The sequence below is a fragment of the Schistocerca americana genome, chromosome 10 (genome assembly GCF_021461395.2).
Source record: "Schistocerca americana isolate TAMUIC-IGC-003095 chromosome 10, iqSchAmer2.1, whole genome shotgun sequence".
In the NCBI taxonomy this organism is placed as follows: domain Eukaryota; kingdom Metazoa; phylum Arthropoda; class Insecta; order Orthoptera; family Acrididae; genus Schistocerca; species Schistocerca americana.
The window spans coordinates 106,249,024-106,275,565 of record NC_060128.1 but is presented as its reverse complement, the minus strand read 5'-3'; the positions used below and the strand labels follow the sequence as shown (position 1 = coordinate 106,275,565).

Here is a 26,542-nt window from a genome sequence, read left to right as displayed (position 1 = left end):
AAATCATGTTAACCAAAAAAAAAAAAAGGTTCAAATGGCTCTAAGGACTATGGAACTTAACAAGGTCATCAGTCCCCTAGACTAGAACTACTTAAATGTAACTAACCTAAGAGGACATCACATACATCGATGCCCGAGGCAGGATTCGAACCTGCGACCGTAACAGCAGTGCGGTTCTGGACTGAAGCGCCTAGAACCGCTCGGCCACAGCGGCTGGCCATGTTAAACTAATTGGACAAGCAAAGAAAAGATTGTTTGGGGATGAAGAGGAAAATGCTTACGATTTGCATTAGTTCACCCAGATAAGGTAAGGCCTAATGCAAACGGCGTCAAATCTTTGATTCAGGTTCTTGTAAGTTACATTTTGACAACTATTTGCACCTAAACTTTTGACATTATGATACTGAAATCTGGCTTGCAATTAGAGAATGCTGTAGTGAAACAATCTGTGTAAGGAAATTTCTTCTACTGCAATAGTGAGGTGTTTATGTAAGAGAAAAGTGATAACCTTTGTTTTTTTTCACAGAAATTTGGAAAGATCTAAAAAATCTAGCAAAAATAGGATATTCATGTTCTGTTCCTCAGGTATTTTAATAATGGGATGTGAAACTTTGTAAGAAAATGCAATAATCTCGTCCTGATAGATTTTTCGCAAAATGAACTTTCGTATTCACTTTGTCGTAAAATTGCAGTTGCTTACAACAAAAAATGGATAACTTCAACAAGCATGAAATCGAACGTGTATATCCGTATAACATTCCATAGCAACCGTGCGAAATTTTGTTACATTGCCTTAACAATGTTGGATTTTATAGGATTTTTTTTTCAAAGTATTGCAGCTTCAAATACGTCCCCCTCATCCACTTCGGCTATCCGTGCACGCTTCTCGGTATCATCCAAACCTCCTTATGTCACACTGCCACTAGGTTCATCGCGTAATGCTCAGAACGTCACTTGGATTCCCGCAACAGGCCGAATGAGAGAACACAGAATCGAGAGCAGTGTTGTTATGGCCGTGTGCCTGCATAGGCTTGTAATTCTTACGTGCATGTCTGAAAGAACCGTTAGAATTGGGTAGTAGGTCCATACGTAGTGGGCAGCTGACGTCAACAAATTCGCAGCCAGCGAAATAATTTAGAAGTTTTTCGTGCAGCTGGGAATCGCAAACGCTGCCCGTCCTTTCAGACACGAGTGCAAAACTTAATCTCCCTTCCCTGCAAACAGACTATTGAAAACAAAAGAAATCGAACATGTCATCCAACGATATCTCTCCTTATGAACGGTCGGAGAAAAAAATAAGGAGATAAGATCTGTGATAATATCTGATGGTGAAACTTTATAACAGATTGCCAGATAAAAATAATAAAAAAAGAGGGCCATTACTTTCTACAGACACAGCTGACATGAGGTGATAATTGGGTGGAGCTCAAGTGTAAACAGGGCTAGTGGCAAGCAGCGTATGTTGCACTATACGGTGTCTGACACAGGGAATTTTCATTGGTGTTGTAATTCTGAGAGACAGAGTAATTTTTAACGTAAGAGATTTTGTCATTATTTGGTAAATAATTTTGTTGTGAATGGATATGTTTATGTAATTTAAATGCAGTTGAAAAGTATGTGTTGGATTCCTTTCATGTTAATTTTTTAAAACTGTTGTCATTTACGGCATACATTCCACTTCTAAATTTACTGTGGTGTTTCTGACTATCTGGGAGGAGACTGAGCAGTGGAACGTGTTACTTTCACACATAATCAAGAACGATCTGTCACACTACTACACTTTAAAACACAGTTTATATGTAATTCATGTCACACAGTCTCATACGGAACCTACATCCGCTTTCTTTTATATACTGTATATGATAAGATACTGTCATCCCCCTTCCCTTCTGTGTGAAAGGATGAATGAGCAAAGGTATTTCTAGTTGCATGCTTGATGGTAGCAGACAAGCCTGTCTGCTAGAGAACAGTAGGACCAACGTCAGAACAGGTAGCTATGCATTCTAAAAGCAAAGAGGTTTCTATTCTTAGTATGGTCCTGTCCGTCCCTCGTCATGTTGGTATAGGAAGCTGCCTCTCTGGTCACTTCCGTTTTTATTCTGGAAGCACCCTCGGTAGGGGCCACGGCAGGCTGTCCGTGGCGAGCATCTGAAGTGGTAAGATCTCCGGCTAAGCGCGTCTCTGCTAAGCCCATAGGACAAGGGATTTCTTAAATGCAACCTAACTGAAAATTTAATCGCCTTTATTTCAGGTTTAGATCTAAACTATCTAATGTTATCTTAAATTGCAACGCAGTGTAATTCGAGTGTGAAGTTCAGAATATCTTCCACTAGTTGCTTTGTCTCTACTTTGTGAGTAAAGTGGAACCACGTGTTGATCAGTAACTCTAACTAAGATCATCAATCTTAAATGCGAGTGTGCGTGAGATTATAACATCTCGTCTTGACAATATTTTTCAATATAGCAACTTTTCTTTATGTTCAACCCACCTGGGGTGTACTTCATGAGACCAGTACCACGTGCTTATACAATTGTTTGACCCATCAGGTTAATAGTAAGACGATAGTAACCAGTTCGAGGTTTTTCTTTTGTAATTTGTGTTTCGATGTAATTTATTTTAACTATCAAAATTAAATATAGAGTTACACTCTTTGTGTAAACCAAGTTGCACACGTGAAGCATGTAGTGTAATCATCAAAGTAGCCCTCAGCTACTCTTTTCAGGAAGATTTCACAGAGAGTTAGTATGAATTTAGTATACCAGCGTGTGGTAATTTCATGACGGACAGGATTGCGCTACGAACGTAACTTCTTTGGGTGAAAATTGAATCGGCTGGTTGTGGTTAATTTCCTCTTGCATATGTTTCAACGTTCTTCGTGTTATTTTATGAATGCAGTGTTGTATGCAGTCTCCCAATCTTGCCTCCATATTTGATGTGTTCCGTAAGATTACAAGCTCACATTTTCACAATCCTAAATAAGGCACCAGTTTAGTTATGAATCAAGTTTAATATCCTGAAATTTTAACAGAACAATGATCAATGTTAAAATAAATGACCTAATATAAACTCATTTGTTTCTTTTTATTTAAATTGTCTTTATATATACATATATATATATATATATATATATATATATATATATATATATATATATATATATCCAGCTTTTAACCCGCTTTTATTGTCTTGAATATCAGCACCGCTTTCAGAACAAATTAATGCATCAACATTACACAGTATCTAAAAAAGGATTATGTAATAACATGTAGTAAACACACTGATGTAGTGAGGGCGGTTTGGTTGTCGCAAACAATTGGAGAGTATATTTGAAGCAGAGTCATAGTGCAGTGACCCGCCTGGGTAGCCAAGAGCGCTAATGCACTTCTCCCTGGACTCAGGTAGGTGCGCCGGCCCCGGATCGAATCAGCCCAGTGGATTAACAACGAGGGCCGGTGTCCCAGCCAGCCTGGATGTGGTTTTTAGGCGGTTTTCCACATCCCACTAGGTGAATACTGGGCTGGTCCCCACGTTACACGGCTTGCAGACATCTGAACGCATCAAACTATTTCATGAATTACACTACACGCAGACACTTGGGGCACAACAACCAAGAGGGAATAATAAGAGTGGACGATCAAGAACGAAGTGCTCGTATTAAGAAGGGTGTAAGACAAGGCTGTAGCCTATCGCCCCTACTCTTCAATCTGTACATCGAGGAAGCAATGATGGAAATGAAAGAAAGCTTCAGAAGTGGAATTAAAATACAAGGTGAAAGGATATCAATGATACGATTCGTGGATGACATTGCTATCCTGAGTGAAAGTGAAGAAGAATTAAATGATTTGCTGAACGGAATGAACAGTCTAATGAGTACACAGTATGGTTTGAGAGTAAATCGGAGAAAGACGAAGGTGATGAGAAGTAGTAGAAATGAGAACAGCGAGAAACTTAACATCAGGATTGATGGTCACGAAGTGAATGAAGTTAAGGAATTCTGCTACCTAGGCAGTAAAATAACCAATGACGGACGGAGCAAGGAGGACATCAAAAGCAGACTCGCTATGGCAAAAAAGGCATTTCTGGCCAAGAGAAGTCTACTAATATCAAATACCGGCCTTAATTTGAGGAAGAAATTTCTGAGGATGTACGTCTGGAGTACAGCATTGTATGGTAGTGAAACATGGCCTGTGGGAAAACCAGAACAGAAGAAAATCGAAGCATTTGAGATGTGGTGCTATAGACGAATGTTGAAACTTAGGTGGACTGATAAGGTAAGGAATGAGGAGGTTCTACGCAGAATCAGAGAGGAAAGGAATATGTGGAAAACACTGATAAGGAGAAGGGACAGGATGATAGGACATCTGCTAAGACATGAGGGAATGACTTCCATAGTACTAGAGGGAGCTGTAGAGGGCAAAAACTGTAGAGGAAGACAGAGATTCGAATATGTCAAGCAAGTAATTGAGGACGTAGGTTGCAAGTGCTACTCTGAAATGAAGAGGTTAGCACAGGAAATAAATTCGTGGCGGGCCGCATCAAACCAGTCAGTAGACTGATGAAAAAAAAAAAAAATCCCTTCCTGGGGGGTAAGGGGTGGCGATAGGAAGGGCATTCGGCCACCCCTTCAAATTAACATTCCACATCTGGTTAACCAGTCATGTGATTGCCATATGCACATTTACAGACGGCGGTTGTGTCGCGAACACAAGGTATAAGGGGACAGTGCACTGACGGATCTGCCATTTGTACTCCCGTGATTCATGTGAAGGGGTTTCCGACGTCATTATGGCTGCGCGACTGGATTAACAGACTTTGAAGGCGGAATGCTACACTCATGCTCATAAATTAAGGATAATGCTGACACGTGGTCAAACAAAGCTCTGGTGGGCGGTTTACGGGGTTAAATCACCTCGGGGTATGAGCATGCGGTGCATTTGACTTGCGGTCGTCGCACGGTGGCGCTGGAAGCAGTCCACATATGCAGAGGTGTGTTGGTGCATGTCAGAGTACGGTGCAGCGAGTAAGTGTGCAGACGTTTTCAGACGTGCTAATGGTGACTGTGAGTTGAAAATGGATCAAAGAACACATATTGATGACGTTATGAGGGGTAGAATACTAGGGCGACTGGAGGCTGGTGAAACACAGCAGGTCGTAGCACAGGCTCTCCGTGTGCCACAAAGTGTCATCTCAAGATTATGGCAACGAATCCAGCAAACAGGAAACGTGTCCAGAAACATCGAGGAGAACCTACGAATTCCATCCTAACATAAAAGAAGGAATGAGAATGACACACTTCTTTCAGACCGAGGGAACTGTACACTATTTGTGGGGACACGGCTTCTACCTACTAAACATACGACAGCGCGCCAGAGACACAGCAATCGGCAACCTGGGTGACATAGTCCGTCAGTGTGAAGTTAGACAAGATGTTCCAGATCATAACAGGAATGTATTTGGAAACGCAACTGTCTGTAATACACAGTGTGTAAGAAAAAGAATCATACGATTCTAAAATATCATAACTATTATGTTATTTGAAATACACTACTGACCATGAAAACTGCTACACCAAGAAAAAATGCTGATGATAAACGGGTATTCATTGGACACATATATCATACTAGAACTGGCATGTGATTATATTTTCACGCAATTTGGGTGCATAGATCCTGAGAAATCAGTACCCAGAACAACCACCTCTGGCCGTAATAACAGCCTTGATACCCCTGGGCATTGCGTCAAACAGAGCTTGGATGGCGTGTACAGGTACAGCTGCTCATGCAACTTCAACACGATACCACAGTTCATCAAGTGCAGTGACTGGCGTATTGTGATGAGCCAGTTGCTCGGCCGCCATTGACCAGACGTTATCAGTTGGTGAGAGATCTGAAGAATGTGCTGGCCAGGGCAGCAGTCGAACATTATCTCTACCCAGAAAGGCCCGTACAGGACCTGCAACATGCGGTCGTGCATTATCCTGCTGAAATGTAGGGTGTCACAGCGACCGAATGAAGGGTAGAGCCATGGGTCGTAACAGATCTGAAATGTAACGTACACTGTTCAAAGTGCCGTCAATCCGAAGAAGTGGTGACGTGTAACCAATGGCACCCCATACCATCACGCCGGGTGATACGCCAGTATGGCGATGACGAATACACGCTTCCAATGAGCGTTCACCGCAATGTCGCCAAACACGGATGCGACCATCATGATGCTGTAAACAGAACCTGGATTCATCCGAAAAAATGACGTTTTGTCATTCGTGCACCCAAGTTCGTCATGGAGTACACCATCGCAGGCGCTCCTGTCTGTGACGCAGAGTCAAGGGTAACCGCAGCCACGGTCTGGCTGCTGCAAAAGTCGTCGAACTGTTCGTGCAGATGGTTGTTGTCTTGCAAACGTCCCCATCTGTTGACTCAGGGATCGAGACGTGGCTGCACGATCCGTTACAGCCGTGCGGATAAGATGCCTGTCATCTCGACTGCTAGTGATACGAGGCCGTTGGGATCCAGCACGGCGTTCCGTATTACCCTCCTGAACCCACCGATTCCATATTCTGCTAACAGTCATTGGATCTCGACCGACGCGAGCAGCAATGTCGCGATACGATAAACCGCAATCGCGATAGGCTGCAATCTGACCTTTATCAAAGTCGGAAACGTGATGGTACGCATTTCTCCTCCTTACACGAGGCATCACAACAACGTCTCACCAGGCAACGCTGGTCAACTGCTGTTTGTGTATGAGAAATCGGTTGGAAACTTTCGTCATGTCAGCACGTCGTAGGTGTCGCCACCGGCGCCAACCTAGTGTGAATGCTCTGAAAAGCATTGCATATCACGGCATCTTCTTCCAGTCGGTTAAATTTCGCGTCTGTAGCACTTCATCTTCGTGGTGTAGCAATTTTAATGGCCAGTAGTGTACTTTCCCTGTTAGGTAGGGAAAGTTTAATTATAACCGCCCGGTAATACTGGATCAGGCTGCGGATAACAGACTAAAAGAAAGTAGTAAATAAAATTAAATAAAAGACAAGGAAATGAAATGTAGCATTACCAGTAGTTCCAGAGCTACGCTGAACGCATCCCCCCCCCCTCCCCACACACACACACAGCCACAACCACGCGAGCCTCCAGCCTCAGAGCACAGCGACTGACCTCTGGAGTCGTCTGGATGACGAAGTGGCGGTGCTGGCCCCTCCAGCGCACGGACAGCGCCAGCTGCCAGACACCCAGTAAGAGCGTCTCCCGCACCAGGAAGTCTCCGTCCCGCCGCAGCAGTGGTTCTGCGGACTTGCGGTCCAGGCGCCCGTGGAAATACGAGTCCTCCTCCAGCTCCAGCAGGGCCTGCGAAACACCACACAGCGACCTCTCATCATATCTGGAAAACCAGTCTACGAGGTGTTTTGTTTTTGTGAGAACACCTGATGGATATGAATCTAGTGCGCTTGCATGATCCAACCTTGAACCTTCCTGAGGAAGCTGGAATTTTTTTTCCAGCTTGTCGGTAGCATCTGTGGCTGGCAAACAGCAGTTGAGTGAGGTAGTATGTAGTACTAGCGTCGGTTGTTCGTTGAGGGGGAAATGTCGGAACGACTTGAGTGGTTCCGCAGACATGCGGTCCAGCCGCCCGTGGAAATACGAGTCCTCCTCCAGCTCCAGCAGGGCCTGCGAAACACCACACAGTGGCTCTCACCATTTCTGGAAAACCTGTCCACGAGGTGTTTTCTTTTTGCGAGAACACCTGATGGATATGAATCTAGTGCGCTTGCATGAGCCAACCTTGAACCTGCCTGAGCAAGCTAGAATTTTTTTTTCAGCTTGTCGGCATTGTCAAATGCTGGCAAACAGCAGTTGAGTGAGGTAGTGTGTAGTAGTCGGGTCGGTTTTTCATTGAGGGGGAAATGTCGGAACTACTGGAGCGGCGCTACTCATCTACATCTATATGATTACTGTGCAATTCACATTTAAGTACTTCGCAGAGGGTTCATCGAACAACAATCATACTATCTCTCTACCATTCCACTCCCGAACAGCGCGCGGGAAAAACGAACACCTAAACCTTTCTGTTCGAGCTCTGATTTCTCTTATTTTATTTGGATGATCATTCCTACCTATGTACGTTGGGCTCAACAAAATATTTTCGCATTCGGAAGAGAAAGCTGGTCCCCCCTGCGGGTCCGGGGATTAGAATAGGCCCGCGGTATTCCTGCCTGTCGTAAGAGGCGACTAAAAGGAATCCATCCCCCTCACGGGGGTAGTTCGCGCCTGCGTCCGGAGACGGACGGTTCCACGACCTATCATCGTGGTCCTTTTGGTTTTTTCACTTCTCGTTTCTTCCTTCCTTTTGTTGGTTCCTTTCTTTGCTCTTCTCCACCTCACTGTCTTCCTTACTCTTTCCCTTGCCTTCTCCTTGCCTTCTCATTGCCTTTTTCTCCTTGCCTTCTCATTGCCTTTTTCTCCTTGCCTTCTCATTGCCTTCTTCTCCTTGCCTTCTTATTGCCTTCTTCCCCTTGCTTTCTCATTGCCTTCTTCTCCTTGCCTTCTCTGGTCTCCGCCTCGGCGTTTGAGACAGTCTGTCCTCTTTCTCCCTCTCTCTCTTCTTTTTCCTCTTCTTCCTTCCTCCCTGTGCGTGTCTGAAGGCCGACCCACGCGTTCGCACGCGTAGCCGGTGACGGGGTAACGCGTAAGTCCCCGCCCTGGGTAGACATGTAAGGCACGCGCGTACCCCCTGGTAAAGGCCAGGCCCGGGGAGGGGTGATTGCCTGAGCTGATACCTTCTGACCATGCCGATTGGTCCCTCCGTCTGTTTCTCGGGAGGTGTGACCTGAGGTGTAAACATTCACCTAAGGCGGGAGTGCCCTCTGAGAGGGTCCCCACAAGGAAGGAGCGCGCCATCGGAGACGCTGGCAATCATGGGGGATTCCTCCGCAATGGATTCTACTCCATCTCTTTCGACTTCGACCCAAAAACGGAAACGTGACCAGCCAACAGTGACAAAAGTACTACCGCCTGCCCCACAGTTCCTCGTAGTTTCTCGAACTGAGGACGGAAAGGATTTTTCCTCTGTCAACCCTTTCGTTATTCAGAAGGGCGTAGATGCCATAGCCGGATCTGTCAAATCCTGTACCAGGTTGCGTAACGGCACCTTATTACTGGAAACTGAGAATGCCTTTCAGGCACAAAAACTGCTTCGGGCCACCCTCCTGTACACGTTCCCTGTCCGAGTGGAGGCCCACCGAACTTTGAATTCGTCTCGTGGTGTGGTCTATACTGACTCCCTCGACGGATTGACTGACGAGGAGCTTCAATCATTCCTCGCTGAGCAGGGCGTGACGGCTGTCCATAGGGTCATGAAAAAGGTCAACAATGACCTTGTACCGACCCGGACAATTTTCTTGACCTTCGATAGTGTTAAGCTGCCATCGCGCATCAAGGCGGGCTACGAGGTTATTTCTGTTCGCCCCTATATCCCGACACCTACGCGCTGCTACCAGTGTCAGCGTTTCAATCACACTCGACAGTCTTGTTCCAATGCGGCTAAATGTGTCACCTGTGGCAGGGATGCCCATGAGGGTGACTGTCCACCTCCGTCTCCTCGTTGTGTGAACTGTCAGGGTGACCATGCAGCATCCTCCCGCGACTGTCCTGTCTATAAGGAAGAACGCTGTATCCAGGAAATTCGGGTCAAAGAGAAAGTGTCCACCTCGGCTGCTCGCAAGCTATTGGCTAGTAGGAAGCCCACGCTGCTCCCAGCGGGGAAATACAGTACTGTCCTCGCCTCTCCTCGGACTACCCGGGAGGTAGCAACCCAGACATGCGATCTGACCTTCAGCACCACGGTCGTCCGTTCGGCCAGTGCTAAGATCGCGCGGTCGACGTCTCCTCTTCCTCCCATCACCCCACAGACACGAGCACCTTCTTCAGCTTCTGCTAAAACGAAGACACCGAAGTCAGATGCACGGGCCTTCAAGAAGGAACCATCCCGTGCAGACTTCCTCCGTACCTCGACCTCACAGCCTTCGACCGGTACTTCCACTACACGTCCTTCCAAAAAGGCGCATAGGAAGCACAGTTCTCCTTCCCCGCCACGGCGCATTTCTTCTCTTGCGCCACCCAGCGGCTGCCGCCCCAGGCCGTCATCCGTTTCGCCTGGCCGCACCGCTGGTCGCCGTACATCTGGCCGTTCACTGGCGGAGGAAGCTCCCCCTCCCGGCCATCCTCCCGAGATGGCCGATGACCCTATAGACCCAATGGACGATGACTGTCCGCCTACTGATAGCGGCGGCAGTGCTCGCTCGAAGCCAGGCCCTAAGCGGCCTTCGAGGTGACCACTTCTCTCATCTTTCTTTTCTTACGATGGCACTTATTCACTGGAATATTCGCAGCATTCGCTCCAACCGAGAGGACTTGAAGTTGCTGCTCCGCTTGCACCGTCCGCTCGTCGTAGCCCTCCAGGAAACGAAGCTACGCCCATGCGATCAAATTGCCTTGGCACACTACACCTCTGTGCGTTTTGACCTACCCCCTGTGGTAGGTATCCCAGCTCATGGAGGGGTTATGTTGCTGGTCCGGGATGATATTTACTACGATCCCATCACGTTGCACACCGGCCTGCAGGCAGTTGCCATCCGCATTACTCTCCCCACTTTTACGTTTTCCTTTTGTACCGTTTACACTCCGTCGTCATCTGCCGTTACCAGGGCAGACGTGATGCAACTTATTGCTCAGCTACCTGCACCATTTTTGTTAACTGGAGACTTCAATGCCCACCATCCCCTTTGGGGCTCTCCAGCATCCTGCCCGAGGGGCTCCTTGTTAGCAGACCTTTTCAACCAGCTCGATCTTGTCTGCCTCAATACTGGCGCCCCTACTTTTCTTTCGGACACATCTCACACCTATTCCCATTTAGACCTCTCTATATGTACTCCCCAACTTGCACGCCGGTTTGAGTGGTATGCACTTTCTGATACATATTCGAGCGACCATTTCCCGTGTGTTATCCATCTCCTGCAGCATACTCCCTCTCCGTGCTCCTCTCGTTGGACCATCTCCAAGGCAGACTGGGAGCTCTTCTCTTCCAGGGCTACCTTTCAGGATCAAACCTTCACAAGCTGCGATCGTCAGGTCGCACACCTCACGGAAGTCATTCTCGCTGCTGCTGAATATTCCATCCCTCACCCTACTTCTTCTCCACGTCGCGTACCGGTCCCCTGGTGGACCGCAGCATGTAGAGATGCTTTACGTGCTCGTCGACGTGCTTTACGCAACTTTAAGCGCCACCCTACAGTGGCGAATTGTATTAATTATAAACGATTACGTGCTCAGTGTCGTCGTATTATTAAAGAAAGCAAGAAAGCCAGCTGGGCTGCTTTCACAAGCACCTTCAACAGTTCTACCCCTTCTTCTGTTGTCTGGGGTAGCCTGCGCCGGCTATCTGGCACTAAGGTCCACTCCCCAGTTTCTGGCTTGAAGGTCGCGAATGAAGTCCTTGTGGCCCCTGAGGCTGTCTCCAATGCCTTCGGCCGCTTTTTCGCCGAGGTTTCGAGCTCCGCTCATTACCACCCTGCCTTCCTCCCCCGCAAACAGGCAGAGGAGGCTAGGCCACCTGACTTCCGCTCCTCGAATTGTGAAAGTTATAATGCCCCATTCACCATGCGGGAACTCGAAACCGCACTTGGCCGATCACGGTCCTCCGCTCCAGGGCCTGATTCTATTCATATTCAGTTGCTGAAGAACCTTTCTCCTGCGGGTAAAGGTTTTCTTCTTCGTACATACAATCGCATCTGGATTGAGGGACATGTTCCCGCATGCTGGCGCGAGTCTATTGTTGTCCCGATTCCTAAGCCGGGGAAGGACAAGCACTTGCCTTCCAGTTATCGACCTATCTCGCTTACCAGCTGTGTCTGTAAAGTGATGGAGCGAATGGTTAACTCTCGATTGGTTTGGCTGCTCGAGTCTCGACGCCTACTTACCAATGTACAATGTGGATTTCGAAGGCGCCGCTCTGCTGTTGACCATCTGGTTACCTTGTCGACCTTCATTATGAATAACTTCTTGCGGAAGCGCCCGACCGCGGCTGTGTTCTTTGATTTGGAGAAGGCTTACGACACCTGTTGGAGGGCGGGCATTCTCCGCACCATGCATACATGGGGCTTTCGCGGTCGCCTCCCTCTTTTTATTCATTCCTTTTTAATGGATCGACAGTTTCGGGTACGTGTGGGTTCTGTCCTGTCCGACACCTTTCGCCAGGAGAATGGGGTGCCACAGGGCTCAGTTTTGAGCGTCGCTCTCTTCGCCATCGCGATCAATCCAATAATGGATTGCCTCCCAGCTGATGTATCAGGCTCCCTTTTCGTGGACGATTTTACCATCTATTGCAGCGCACAGTGTGCACGTGTCCTGGAGCGCTGTCTTCAGCGTTCTCTTGACCGTCTTTACTCCTGGAGTGTCGCCAATGGCTTCCGTTTTTCTGCCGAGAAGACGGTCTGTATTAACTTCTGGCGCTACAAAGAGTTTCTCCCACCGTCCTTACGACTCGGTCCCGTTGCTCTCCCACTCGTGGAGACAATCAAATTTTTAGGCCTTACCTTTGACAGGAAACTTAGCTGGTCTCCACATGTGTCATATTTGGCCGCCCGTTGTACCCGTTCTTTAAATGTCCTCCGTGTTCTCAGTGGTATGTCGTGGGGAGCGGATCGAACCGTCCTACTTCATCTATATCGGTCGATCGTCCGCTCCAAGCTGGATTATGGGAGCTTCGTATACTCCTCTGCACGGCCATCCATCTTACGCCGCCTCAACTCCATACAACATCGGGGTTTACGACTTGCGATCGGAGCATTTTATACCAGTCCCGTTGTACCCGTTCTTTAAATGTCCTCCGTGTTCTCAGTGGTATGTCGTGGGGAGCGGATCGAACCGTCCTACTTCATCTATATCGGTCGATCGTCCGCTCCAAGCTGGATTATGGGAGCTTCGTATACTCCTCTGCACGGCCATCCATCTTACGCCGCCTCAACTCCATACAACATCGGGGTTTACGACTTGCGATCGGAGCATTTTATACCAGTCCCGTAGAGAGTCTTCATGCTGACGCTGGCGAATTGCCACTCACCTACCGGCGCGATATACTGCTTTGTCGGTATGCCTGTCGGCTACTGTCAATGCCCGACCATCCGTCTTATCGTTCCTTTTTTGACGACTCTCTTGACCTTCAATACGGGTTGTATGTCTCTGCCTTGCTACCCCCTGGAGTTCGCTTTCGTCGCCTCCTTCAACACCTTCATTTTTCACTCCCTGCAACCTTTCGAGTGGGCGAGAGCCGCACGCCACCTTGGCTCCAGGCTCAGGTCCGCGTTCACCTCGACCTCAGCTCGCTCCCAAAAGAGGTCACCCCCGGTTCGGTCTACCACTCCCGTTTTTTGGAACTTCGTTCGAAGTTCAACATCATGACTTTCATTTATACAGATGGCTCTAAGACCAATGACGGGGTCGGGTGTTCCTTTATTGTCGGGGCACAAAGTTTCCAATACCGGCTCCATGGCCATTGTTCGGTCTTCACAGCTGAGCTCTTTGCCCTCTACCAGGCTGTTCTTTACATCTGCCGCCACCGACATTCTGCTTATGTCATCTGCTCAGATTCCCTGAGCGCCATCCAGAGCCTCAGTGATCCGTACCCGGTTCACCCTTTCGTACACCGGATCCAACGCTCTCTTCAGCAGCTGGTGGACGTCGGTACGCCGGTTAGCTTTATGTGGGTTCCTGGCCATGTCGGTATCCCTGGGAACGAAGCTGCAGATGCCGCGGCCAAGGCTGCGGTCCTCCAGCCTCGGACAGCTTCTTGTTGTGTCCCTTCGTCCGATTTTAGCAGGGTCATTTGTCGGCGCGTTGTGTCGCTGTGGCATGCCGATTGGGCTGCACTTACCGACAACAAGCTTCGGGCCTTAAAACCTCTTCCCGTGGCTTGGACGTCCTCCTCACGCCCTTCTCGGCGGGAGGAGGTCGTTTTAGCAAGGTTAAGAATTGGACACTGCCGGTTCAGCCATCGCCATCTGCTGACGGCTGCGCCGGCGCCGTTCTGCCCATGTGGGCACTTGCTGACGGTTAGACACATTTTAATGTCCTGTCCTGATCTTAACACACTGCGCCTCGATCTTAACCTGCCTAATACTTTCGATGCCATTTTAGCGGATGACCCACGAGCAGCTGCTCGTGTTCTTTGTTTTATCAATTTGACACACCTCGCTAAGGACATTTGATGATGTTTTTTAATCCTATGCCTGTCAGTCTGTCTTTTATTGTGTTTTCCCTTTTAGTTGTTGTTGTCAACTTGTGCCTCGCGGTGCATTCTTAGAGTAGTCAGGGCGCTAATGACCATTGAAGTTGTGCGCCCGAAAACCACAAAAAAAAAAAAAAAAAAAAAAGAAAGCTGGTGACTGAAATTTCGTAAATAGATCTCCCCGCGACGAAAAACGTCTTTGCTTTAATGACTTCCATCCCAACTCGCGTATCATATCTGCCACACTCTCTCCCCTATTACGTGATAATACAAAACGAGCTGCCCTTTTTTGCACCCTTTCGATGTCCTCGGTCAATCCCACCTGGTAAGGATCCCACACTGCGCAGCAATATTCTAACAGAGGACGAACGAGTGTAGTGCAAGCTATCTCTTTGGTGGACTTGTTGCATCTTCTAAGTGTCTTGCCAATGAAACGCAACCTTTGGGTCGCCTTCCCCACAATATTATCTATGTGGTCTTTCCAACTGAAGTTGTTCGTAATTTTAACACCCAGGTACTTAGTTGAATTGACAGCCTTGAGTATTGTACTATTTATCGAGTAATCGAATTCCAACGGATTTCTTTTGGAACTGATGTGGATCACCTCACACTTTTCATTATTTAGCGTCAACTGCCACCTGCCACACCATACAGCAATCTTTTCTAAATCGCTTTGCAACTGATACTGGTCTTCGGATGACCTTACTAGACGGTAAATTACAGCATCATCTGCGAACAACCTAAGAGAACTGCTCAGATTGTCACCCAGGTCATTTATATATACTGAATAAAGTTTCTCCAGAATCTGGGCGAGAGCCATGTGGAAACCATTCAGAACATTCAGACGCTTTTCACGTGACGATGCTACGGTCATCACATAGATTAAAGAATGGTACGACCGGTTTAAAGGCAGCTGGACATCGGTGGAGAGCAAGCCACGCTCCGGTCGGTCATCAACGTGCCCAAATGACCAGATCATTCCCAGAGTGAACACTCTGGGCTGTCGTGGGACTGTCAGAGAAACTGCGGAAGAGGTAGGCAGCAGCGGTTTTTCTTCTTTCCAATGTTACCGAATATTTGGCCACGAAGAGAGTGTCGGCAAAATTCGTGCCAAAGCTTCAGACGGTGGTGCAAAAGCGACTCCATGCTCAAGTCTCACAGGACATGCTGGACACAACCAACAGTGGCCCCGACTTCGTGAATACCATTGTCAGTGTTGACAAGTCCCGAGTGTATGGGTACGACCTACGAACCGCATCTCAATCGTCCCAGCACAAGCATTCCTCGTCAAAGAGACCACAAAGGCCTGCCTAGTGTGCAGTAACGTGAAAGTGATACTGACTGCTTTCTTTGGCTCACGCGGTGTGGTAAACCATGGGTACGCACCACAGGGTCGAACAATCACCATAAAGTATTGCTTAAAAACGGTTGCAATTTTAGGTTTTTTATTCTTCAACAACGCGTTTCGCCTTATTTAGGCATCTTCAGGTTATCTACATAGAAAACAGAGAACAAATTCATCTATTTAAGAATCACGATCGCGTTGTGCAGACTTGGATAACCTATAATTGTGTATAAACAGATAAACTATTGAAAGAGCAAATACCTTAATTTGGTATTTCCTAGAAGAATCCTTAAGTCAGTGTAGCCATCGTCGAATATATCAGGCCAACATCGCATTCGTTAAACTAAGTAAAAACTAGAAATATAAAATAGTAAAATCATTACCTTTTCTAGACGGACGCGAGATTCACCAAGATCTGCATAACGCGTTCCCGTTCACAGGAGCGAGTAACAGAGTAAGATGGGGGCTCGGGTAGTAAGCATAATGCGCCACAGCGTCGTGTGCCAGTACTGAAGACTAATACAGAATCACCTCAGGAGGTGAGAGATCGTAAACTGGATATACATACCCAGTAAAGGTTTATAAATGTAATGCACTTAAAACATTGATACGTTGGAATTACTAGGGGCAACACCTGTGCATAACTTATCCTAAAATTTTGACGAAGTAAAGTATAAATGAAGGCGGTAAATTTAAAATCAGAAAACAAGGTGTATAATACAATACACAGATGCAGTACACATACAGATTTTTCGTATCATATGCCACTAGAACGATAACATTAAAAACGCAGATCCGTAATTTCAGATAAAGGTATTGCAAGATAGAATAGATTGCAAGAACATCTTCTTAATAGATGGGGACAGGTAAAGCAGAGCTCTGCCTTTGCCCAAAACCTTAAAGCCAGTGGCCATAGTCCTCCTCAAGTACAAAATCTTAAGATTTTGCATTTTGCGCAAAAGGGTAAGAGGCTAAACATTTTGGAAGAAATTGAAATATTTAGGCATATGGAAGACGAAGATTTGTCTCTCCTTAACGGCCAGATATTTGGCTCCAACCAGGCCTTTTTAGAAGTTATGAAATCGGTGTTATTAGTGTAATCCTGGAGCTCTCGTTATTCTGCCTAAATAAGAGCCCTGTTCCTCTTTCGTCTTATGTCGTCTTCTTAGCCAAGCCATTAGTGTTTTTTTGACGCAAATAGGATACTTGCGAGTTTGTCGCTTTAAATGATGACGCATTTTGCACATTTCAATGCAGCTATAAAAAAAAGGGGGGGGGAGTTTAGCCGCATAACGTCCTTCTTCCACGTTAGTTTGTATTTTTAAGTCTAATAATTTTACTTGTATTTTATAAAAAAAGTTTCCCTTCTAAAAGTTCTAGCTCCGAATGTAGCAATATCGAGATTTATATGGGCGGCCTCTTTATCTGAAATTACGGAGCAGTGTTTTTAAGGGGGTAGGACGTCAAACGGGCTGACTTGGAGCAGGAGAGGCACCACAGGACATTTTAATTTACACTGTCTATACTTTTAGAAGTAAATTCATAAAACTTTGTCAGCATGACCAGGAAGGATTCAGGATTCACACTCATAGCAGCGGAATTTCAAAAACATAACAAAATAATATTTTTTACGTGTGAAATTTCATCATTTGTACACTTGCTATTGGCTGCATTTATTGCTATAGGTACACATTTCAACATAAGTAAGAGAGACTGTTCGATGAATTTTGCACAGCATACAAACCGTACTCACAGGTGTCTCAAACTCTAGAATCTATTCAATTAGTGAAAAAATTAATGAGCTGTTACGTTTTAAACTTTATTTTTAGAAAAAAAATCAATTTTTGTAGTTAATTATCTCAATTTTTACCACAGTTTTTAATAGATTTGGAAGATTCTAGAGTTTCACACATCTGTAAGTATGGTTTGTATGCTCTGCAAAATTCATCAAAGAATCTCTCTTACTTGTGAAGAAAAATATACCTATACCAACAAATGCAGCCAACAGTAAGTGAAAACATGATGAACTTTCACATGTAAAAAATATTATTTTGTTATGTTTTTTGCACTTCCACTGCTATGAGTGTGAATCCTGAATCCTTCCTGGTCATGATGACAAAGTTTTATGAATTTATTTGTAAAAGTATAGACAGTGTAAAATAAAATGTCCTGTGGTGCCTCTCCTCCTCCAAGTCGGCCCGTTTGACGTCCTACCCCCATTAATGTTCTCGTTCTAGTGGTATATGATACGAAACATCTGTTTATGTACTGCATCTGTGTGCTGTATTATACACCTTGTTTTCTCATTTTAAATTTACCGCCTTCATTTATATTTTACTTCGTCAAAATTTTAGGATAAGTTATGCACAGGTGTTGCCCCTAGTAATTCTAACGTATCAATGTTTTAAGTGCATTACATTTATAAACCTTTACTGGGTATGTATATCCAGTTTACGATCTCTCACCTCCTGAGGTGATTCTGTATTAGTCTTCAGTACTGGCACACGACGCTGTGGCGCATTATGCTTACTACCTGAGCCCCCATCTTACTCTGTTACTCGCTATGCAGATCTTGGTGAATCTCGCGTCCATCTGGAAAAGGTAATGATTTTACTATTTTATATTTCTAGTTTTTACTCAGTTTAACGAAGGTGATGTTGCCATGATATATTCGACGATGCCCTTTGGCTACACTGACTAAAGGATTCTTCTAGGAAATACCAAATTAAGGTATTAGCTCTTTCAATAGTTGATCTGTTTATACACGCTTATAGGTTATCCAACTGTGCACAACGCGATCGCGGTTCTTAAATAGATGTATTTGTTCTCTGTTTTCTATGTAGATAACCTGAAGATGCCAAAATAAGGTGAAACGCGTCCTTCAAGAATAAAAAAATAAAATTGCAACCAAGACTGTTTTTAACCAATACTGTTAAGCGCTGGTTTGCTGTATGCCACATATGGATTGGAAGAATTTCTAAACACCATAAAGTACTACGCAGACGTCCTCCATCGACTACATCTACATCTACATTTATACTACGCAAGCCAACCAACGGTGTGTGGCGGAGGGCACTTTACGTGCCACTGTCATTACCTCCCTTTCCTGTTCAAGTCGCGTGTGGTTCGCGGGAAGAACGACTGCCGGAAAGCCTCCGTGAGCGCTCGAATCTCTAATTTTACATTCGTGATCTCCTCGGGAGGTATAAGTAGGGGGAAGCAATATATTCGATACCTCATCCAGAAACGCACCCTGTCGAAATCTGGACAGCAAGCTACACCGCGATGCAGAGCGCCTCTCTTGCAGAGTCTGCCACTTGAGTTTGTTAAACATTTCCGTAACGCTATCACGCTTACCAAGTAACCCTGTGACGAAACGCGCAGCTCTTCTTTGGATCTTCTCTATCTCCTCCGTCAACCTGACCTGGTACGGATACCACACTGATGAGCAATACTCAAGTACAGGTCGAACGAGTGTTTTGTAAGCCACCTCCTTTGTTGATGGACTACATTTTCTAAGGATTCTCCCAATGAATCTCAACCTGGCACCCGCCTTATCAACAATTAATTTTATATGATCATTCCACTTCAAATCGTTCCGTGCATATACTCCCAGATATTTTACAGAAGTAACTGCTACCAGTGTTTGTTCCGCTATCATATAATCATACAATAAAGGATCCTTCTTTCTATGTATTCGCAATACATTACATTTGTCTATGTTAAGGGTCAGTTGCCACTCCCTGCACCAAGTGCCTATCCGCTGCAGATCTTCCTGCATTTCGCTACAATTTTCTAATGCTGCAACTTCTCTGTATACTACAGCATCGTCCGCGAAAAGCCGCATGGAACTTCCGACACTATCTACTAGGTCATTTATACATATTGTGAAAAGCAATGGTCCCATAACACTCCCCTGTGGCACGCCAGAGGTTGCTTTAACGTATGTAGACGTCTCTCCATTGATAACAACGTGCCTTGTTCTGTTTGCTAAAAACTCTTCAATCCAGCCACACAGCTGGTCTGATATTCCGTAGGCTCTTACTTTGATTATCAGGCGACAGTGCGGAACTGTATCGAACGCCTTCTGGAAGTCAAGGAAAATGGCATCTACCTGGGAGCCTGTATCAAATATTTTCTGGGTCTCATGAACAAATAAAGCGTGTTGGGTCTCACACGATCACTGTTTCCGGAATCCATGTTGATTCCTATAGAGTAGATTCTGGGTTTCCAGAAATGACATGACACGCAAGCAAAAAACATGTTCTAAAATTCTACAACAGATCGATGTCAGAGATGTAGGCCTATAGTTTTGAGCATCTGCTCGACGACCCTTCTTGAAGACTGGGACTACCTGTGTTCTTTTCCAATCATTTGTAACCTTCCGTTCCTCTAGAGACTTTCGGTACATGGCTGTTAGAAGGGGGGCAAGTTCTTTCGCGTACTCTGTGTAGAATAGAATTGGTATCCCGTAAGGTCCAGTGGACTTTCCTCTGTTGAGTGATTTCAGCTGCTTTTCTACTCCTTGGACACTTATTTCGATGTCAGCCATTTTTCGTTCGTGCGAGGATTTAGAGAAGGAACTGCAGTGCGGTCTTCCCCTGTGAAACAGCTTTGGAAAAAGGTGTTTAGTATTTCAGCTTTACGCGTGTCATCCTCTGTTTCAATGCCACCATCATCCCGGAGTGTCTGGATATGCTGTTTCGTGCCACTTACTGATTTAACGTAAGACCAGAACTTCCAAGGATTTTCTGTCAAGTCGGTACATAGAATTCTACTTTCGAATTCACTGAACGCTTCACGCATAGCCCTCCTTACGCAAACTTTGACATCGTTTAGCTTCTGTTTGTCTGAGAGGTTTTGGCTGCGTTTAAACTTGGAGTGAAGCTCTCTTTGCTTTCGCAGTAGTTTCCTAACTTTGTTGTTGAACCACGGTGGAGATGGATGAAATCACGGAGGTAGGCACTGCGTTTATTCTATATACAGGCGCACTCCCGGGGAAAATCGCCCGCATTTTGAAGGAACACCGGGTCGGAACTGTGTTTTGTCCTCCGAATAAAACTCGTGCACTGGTGGGCAGCGCCAAAGATGACCTCGGTTTGAGGAAGGCCGGCGTGTACCAGATTCCGTGTCAATGTGGCAAGTCGTATATTGGTCAGACGATGCGTACCGTCGAGGATCGATGCCGTGAACACCAGAGGCACACTCGACTGATGTATCCGAGCAAGTTTGTCGGAAAATCACGCTATGGAGTACGAACGCACGAGGATTCTGGTACAGACGTCGAGATACTGGGACAGCGTTGTTAGAAAGGCCATCGAAATTCGCACCAATGACGACCTCATAAACCGTGACTGTGGCTATAATCTTAGCAAGGCTTCGGAACCAGCGATTGGGTTAATCGAGAGTAAATCGAGCAAACGTATAGTTGTGACGACCACGGCGGACAGAGCCATCACACCGACGTCATCTCAGACGCCGTCGCAATCTGTTCCACCGCGCGACCGTGGCGCGGGGCGCGGACAGAGGAGGGAGCGCGCCGCGGGTGGAGGGTATTTAAATCGGCCGCCGCCGCAACCGAACCCAGTTCCCCCTGAGCAGCCATAGCGTACGGATCTCCGTGCCGGCACGTTCACAGGAGCTCAGTCCGTCAGTTCACCTGATGATGGCGACATGTATGATCGCCGAAATATTGTGCCCGTTGGACACTGTAGACCGCCAGTACACCCGTGGATATTTTAATTATCAAATACGCCGGGAGAAGCTCAAAAATCTTTTCTTTTGTTTCCTCATCCCACTATATATGTTGAAAAAAGTTACGATACATCGATATGTCGACGGAAATAATATCAATGTATAGCCCTATAAAAATATCGTCTGCATATTGTAAATATACTGCCGGTTTTAGAGCTGTATATTTAGGTATTGATTTATTCCAAAATCTTAAACATTTATCATTAAATGTTCTGTAGTTCAACAAACTAGCAGCCTACTTATCCCCCTTAGAGCAAGAAGTGCAAGGAAAACAGTGCACGTTTACGATTGGCGATAGCCACTTTGCTAACAATTGCAGCCGCATGCAAGTTCCCTTTGGTCACCTGTTTTTTCCCCGTTTTTTTTTCTTTTTTTTTCCAGACGCCAGCGACCCAGCAGTTGTAGTGTCAAAAGTGCGTGGTGAAGCTAAAGCTTGCAGTTTCTGTTGGTAGCGCAGAGCGCCGATTACGTCACCATTCCCCCCTCACATCTCTCCGTCCTACACAAAGGCCAATCCTATCGTTTAGATTTTTGTTCATCATATTCAGCAACTGTTTTCGAAGAATGTCAGCGTAAAGAAACAGCACACTACAGTGCGCGTCATTTACGACGGCGGCCGAGTTTAGGTTCGTTCTGTGCATCTGACGTCACAAAACACTGTCAGCCAATGAACAGAGAGCGACGTTGCCAGAGCTCGACTGCAGTGCAGAGCACGGACCAGTGGCTTCAGTTTTAGAAACGTTCAGTCATAAATAAAGTAATTGAAGAAAAGCAATGTCTTGATAGCAGAATTTCTTTTACAGAAAGTTTGGAAAAAGCATTCTTTATACCAATTGCTTCATATTATATTAACTAATTAAACCAAACAAGCAATAAGCTTCCTAATTCTGGCGTTAGCAAGGAAAGGACTTTGTATCATTCTCTCTAACTGCTTTTTCGCAATAAAGAACAGCGGTAATTGTTTATTTCCTGTTGTACTTCGACAAAACGTGAGTAATTCATAGTCATACCAATGTTGTTTGTCGGTATTTTGCGTCATATTTTAAAATCCTCTAGGAACTCTGTTGAAAGACGAGCTGTGTTAGTGTAATGGTTAAAGTGTTTGGTTGCTAAGCGAAAGGTTTTGAGTACAAACCTTGTATGGTGCTTAATGTTTTCTTCATTTAAAAACAATGCCGAAGTGTCATACTTCATGAATTTTATTCGTTTGAATGTAATTTTTTGAAATTTCTAGTGGCAACTAAAATCAACCATACTGAAAGTATATGCTAAGGACTTTTACCTCTGCAAACTCTTCAAAATTTCGTGTAATGGTTTACTACATTTAATGCAGCACAACAACTGTGTTGAACATCGAAACAAAATTAAGTCATTTATGGGGGGAAGGTATCAGTCAAGAAGACGTGTAACAATCAAATTTTTGGACCGAACAGTTTTTGTGAAATCGAATAATAAAGTGTGTCAAAGAAGTCGGAACACATGTGTCTGCACAGGCGAGCAGTGCAGTGATGACAAAATCGCGCACAGCGCGGAATGCAGGGAGCACGTCTCTGCGGCGTGGTGGCTTTACTTCATAAACTGCGCGCTCCCCCCTAAACGTAAGTTAGCAAACTATGCTATACTATGGCGCTGCTTCTCTTGGCGCGTGCAACTGGCAATGCAGCAATCTCCCAAGTCTGGGTGGGCATGTGCGAACCGCCAAGATACAAGAATTGAACTATAGTTGCGTTAAAAATTGTTTTTTAACACAGCTGGGTGCAACTTTTTCAAATCGGAAAAAGCTTGTTATTCTATTCGCTCCGCCACCCCCCAGTACATGATATGTCAGAAAGAAAATGTTGTTGGTATCTATAGCTATTTTTTGGAAAACATATCGATATGTTATCAGCAGGCCTAGTACGACAATAGTAATTGCTAGGTGCTACTTGTCTGATTGCGTTTGTCCATTTGGTAGTTGCTTTCACCCATGGGGTGGACATTAGGTGATGTATCGCTGAATGAAAGGCAGATTTTTGTATTAAACAATGGTTAAAGCACTTTAATGAAACCATCTGTTATGTGTATTAAACAGTATTTTTAAAACTATTTTAAACATGCGGATCCTGAGGACAGATGGACAGAGACACGATAAAAAGGCTCCGTGAAAATGGTATTAAACTTTTTCACGGATCCCAAAGAAACTGGCGCTTATTGTTATACATACATAATATCTTATACATAAGTACATACAGACAACATAAATGCCTAATATGTTTTTTTTGTGTACATAGTTCCGCGTAGTCAGCACGCACACAACTTTCCCACTACAGCGCGCCCCACTAAGCACAACAGCGCAGGCGCAGAGGTCGTCTGCCTCCGCACTACGAGATGGCGCTGCCATAGAGACGGACTAAATTCTGCTTCCGCCGATCCGCGTATTAATATGTACTGCAGGCAATGAGATTGCTGCCAATGTAGAACCTTTTCCCCTCACGGATCACACTCGCACAGTGATACCTGAACGCGCGAGGTATTATAACGAGTGTACAGACCTCCGATTAGTCAGTCTGCATTTGTCTGCAACAGTCTGCGCCAGTCTGCATTAGTCTGTACCAGTCTGTATGAGTTCTGCATTAGTCTGTACCAGTCTGTATGAGTTCTACATTTGTCTGTACCAGTCTATAGTCAAGTTTCCGTCTGCGCCTAATAAGATTACCATATTCCTGTACATAGCCATGAAGATAAATGTATAGACACCTTTGCCAAGTATCAGAGATATATGTGAGAATAAGATTAACATACCAGTACAAAAGGAACTTCAAATTGTCAACTGTAAATAGCATCCAGAACCAAGTTAAGTAATTTTTATGCTTGTTATTATTTTAATAAATGCGTGTGAAAATTAATCAAGTTCTGTTCAAAGTTGGTCACCGTCAACCTGCTACTCTAAGCATGGAAGTGGCAGTTCTATCGTCTGACCTAACGGCAGAAGATAAACACGCCACGATAAGACCACGAGACATATTGCTGACACTCGCCTACTTCGCTAGAGCGACAAGTCAAATAATCTGATGATGTGTGTACTGAAGGTTTTACAGTAAGCACGCCACAGTTTTACATACATAATACACTTAAGAGCCAAAGAAACTGGTACACCTGCCTAATTCGTGTTAGAGCCCCTGCGAGCACGCAAAGTGCCGCAACACGACGTGGCATGGGATCGACTAATGTTTGAAGTAATGCTGGAGGGAACTGACACCATGAATCCTGCAGGGTTTTCCATAAATCCGTAAGAGTACGAGGAGGTGGAGATCTCTTCTGAAGAGGACGTTACAAGGCATACCAGAAATGCTCAATAATGTTCGTGTCTGGGGAGTTTGGTGGCCACTGGAAGTTTTTAAACTCAGAAGAGTGTTCCGGGAGCCACCCTGTAGCAGTTCTACTCGTGTGGGATGTCGCATTGTCCTGCCGGTTAAAATGGTTCAAATGGCTCTGAGCACATCTGTGGTGATCAGTCCCCTAGAACTTAGAACTACTTAAACCTAACTAACCTAAGGACATCAAACACATCCATGCCCGAGGCAGGATTCTAACCAATGACCGTAGCGGTCACGCGGTTCCAGACTGTAGCGCCTAAAACCGCTCGGCCACACCGGCTGGCTGTCCTGCTGGAATTGCCCAACGGACATGAATGGATGCAGGTGATCAGATGGGATGCTTACGCACGTGTCACCTGTCAGAGTCTTATCTAGACGTATCAGGGGTCCCATATCACTCCAACTGCACACGTCCCACATCAGTACAGAGCCTCCAAAAGCTTGAACAGTCCCCTGCTGACATGCAGGGTCCATGGATTCCATACCTGTACACGTTCATCTGCTCGACACAATTTGAAACGAGACTCATCCGACCAGACAACATGTTAAAAGTAGTCAATAGTGCAATGTCGGTGTTGACGGGCCCAGGTGAGGCATAAACCTTTGTGTCGTACAGTCATCAAGAGCTGGGCCTTCGGCTCTGAAAGGCCATATCGATGATGCGTCGTTCAACCCTTCGCACGCTGACACTTGATAGCCCAACACTGAAATCTGCAGCAGTTTGCGGAAGTGTTGCGTTTCTGTCACGTTGAACGATTCTCTTCAGTCGTCGTGGGTCTCGTTCTTGCAGGATATTTCTCCGGCCGCAGTCATGTCGGAGGTTTGCTGATATTCACGGCACAATCAAGAAATGCTCGTACGGGAAAATCCCCACTTCATCGCTACCTCGGAAATGCTGTGTCCCATCGCTCATGAGCCGACTGTAACAACACGTTCAAACTCAGTTAAATCTTGATCATCTGCCATTGTAGCAGCAGTAACCCACCTAACAACTGCGCAAGACACTTGTCATATAGGCGTGCCAATCGCAACGCCGTATTCTGCCTGTTTATATATTTTTGTACACTGCTGGTCATTAAAATTGCTACACCAAGAAGAAATGCAGATGATAAACGTGTATTCATTGGACAAATATATTATACTAGAACTGACATGTGATTACATTTTCACGCAATTTGGATGCATAGATTCTGAGAAATCAGTACCCAGAATAACCACCTCTGGCCTTAATAACGGCCTTGATACGCCTGGGCATTGAGTCAAACACAGCTTCGATGGCGTGTACAGGTACAGCTGCCCATGCAGCTTCAACACGATACCACAGATCATCAAGAGTAGTGACTCGCGTATTGTGACGAGCCAGTTGCTCGGCCATTCGTGCCATTCGTGCACCCAGGTTCGTCGTTGAGTACACCATCGCAGGCAATGTGATGCAGCGTCAAGGGTAACCGCAGCTGTGGTCTCCGAGCTGATAGTCCGTGCTGCTGCAAACGTCGTCGAACTGTTCGTGCAGATGGTTGCTGTCTTGCAAACGTCCGCATCTCTTGACTCAGGGATCGAGACGTGGCTGCACGATCGGTTACAGCCGTGCGAATAAGATGCCCGTCATCTCGACTGCTAGTGATACGAGGCCGTTGGGATCCAGCACGGCGTTCCGTATTACCATCCTGAACCCATCGATTTCACATTCTGTTGACAGTCATTGGATCTCTATCAAAGGGAGCAGCAATGTCGCGATACGACAAACCGCAATCGTGATAGGCTACAATCCGACATTTATCAAAGTCGGAAACGGTACGCATTTCTCCT

At 45.8% G+C, this 26,542-nt stretch overlaps 1 protein-coding gene across 1 annotated transcript in view; it reads right to left on the bottom strand.

Moving 5' to 3' along the window:
- LOC124552280 (tyrosine-protein kinase Fer-like) overlaps positions 1 to 26,542 on the bottom strand; it is a 118,869-nt gene that overhangs the window by 67,279 nt on the left and 25,048 nt on the right. Inside the window, exon 2 of the mRNA XM_047126558.1 lies at positions 7,156 to 7,665. Coding sequence (XP_046982514.1) covers positions 7,156 to 7,665 — 510 coding nt within the window. The remainder of the gene's footprint in view (positions 1 to 7,155; positions 7,666 to 26,542) is intronic.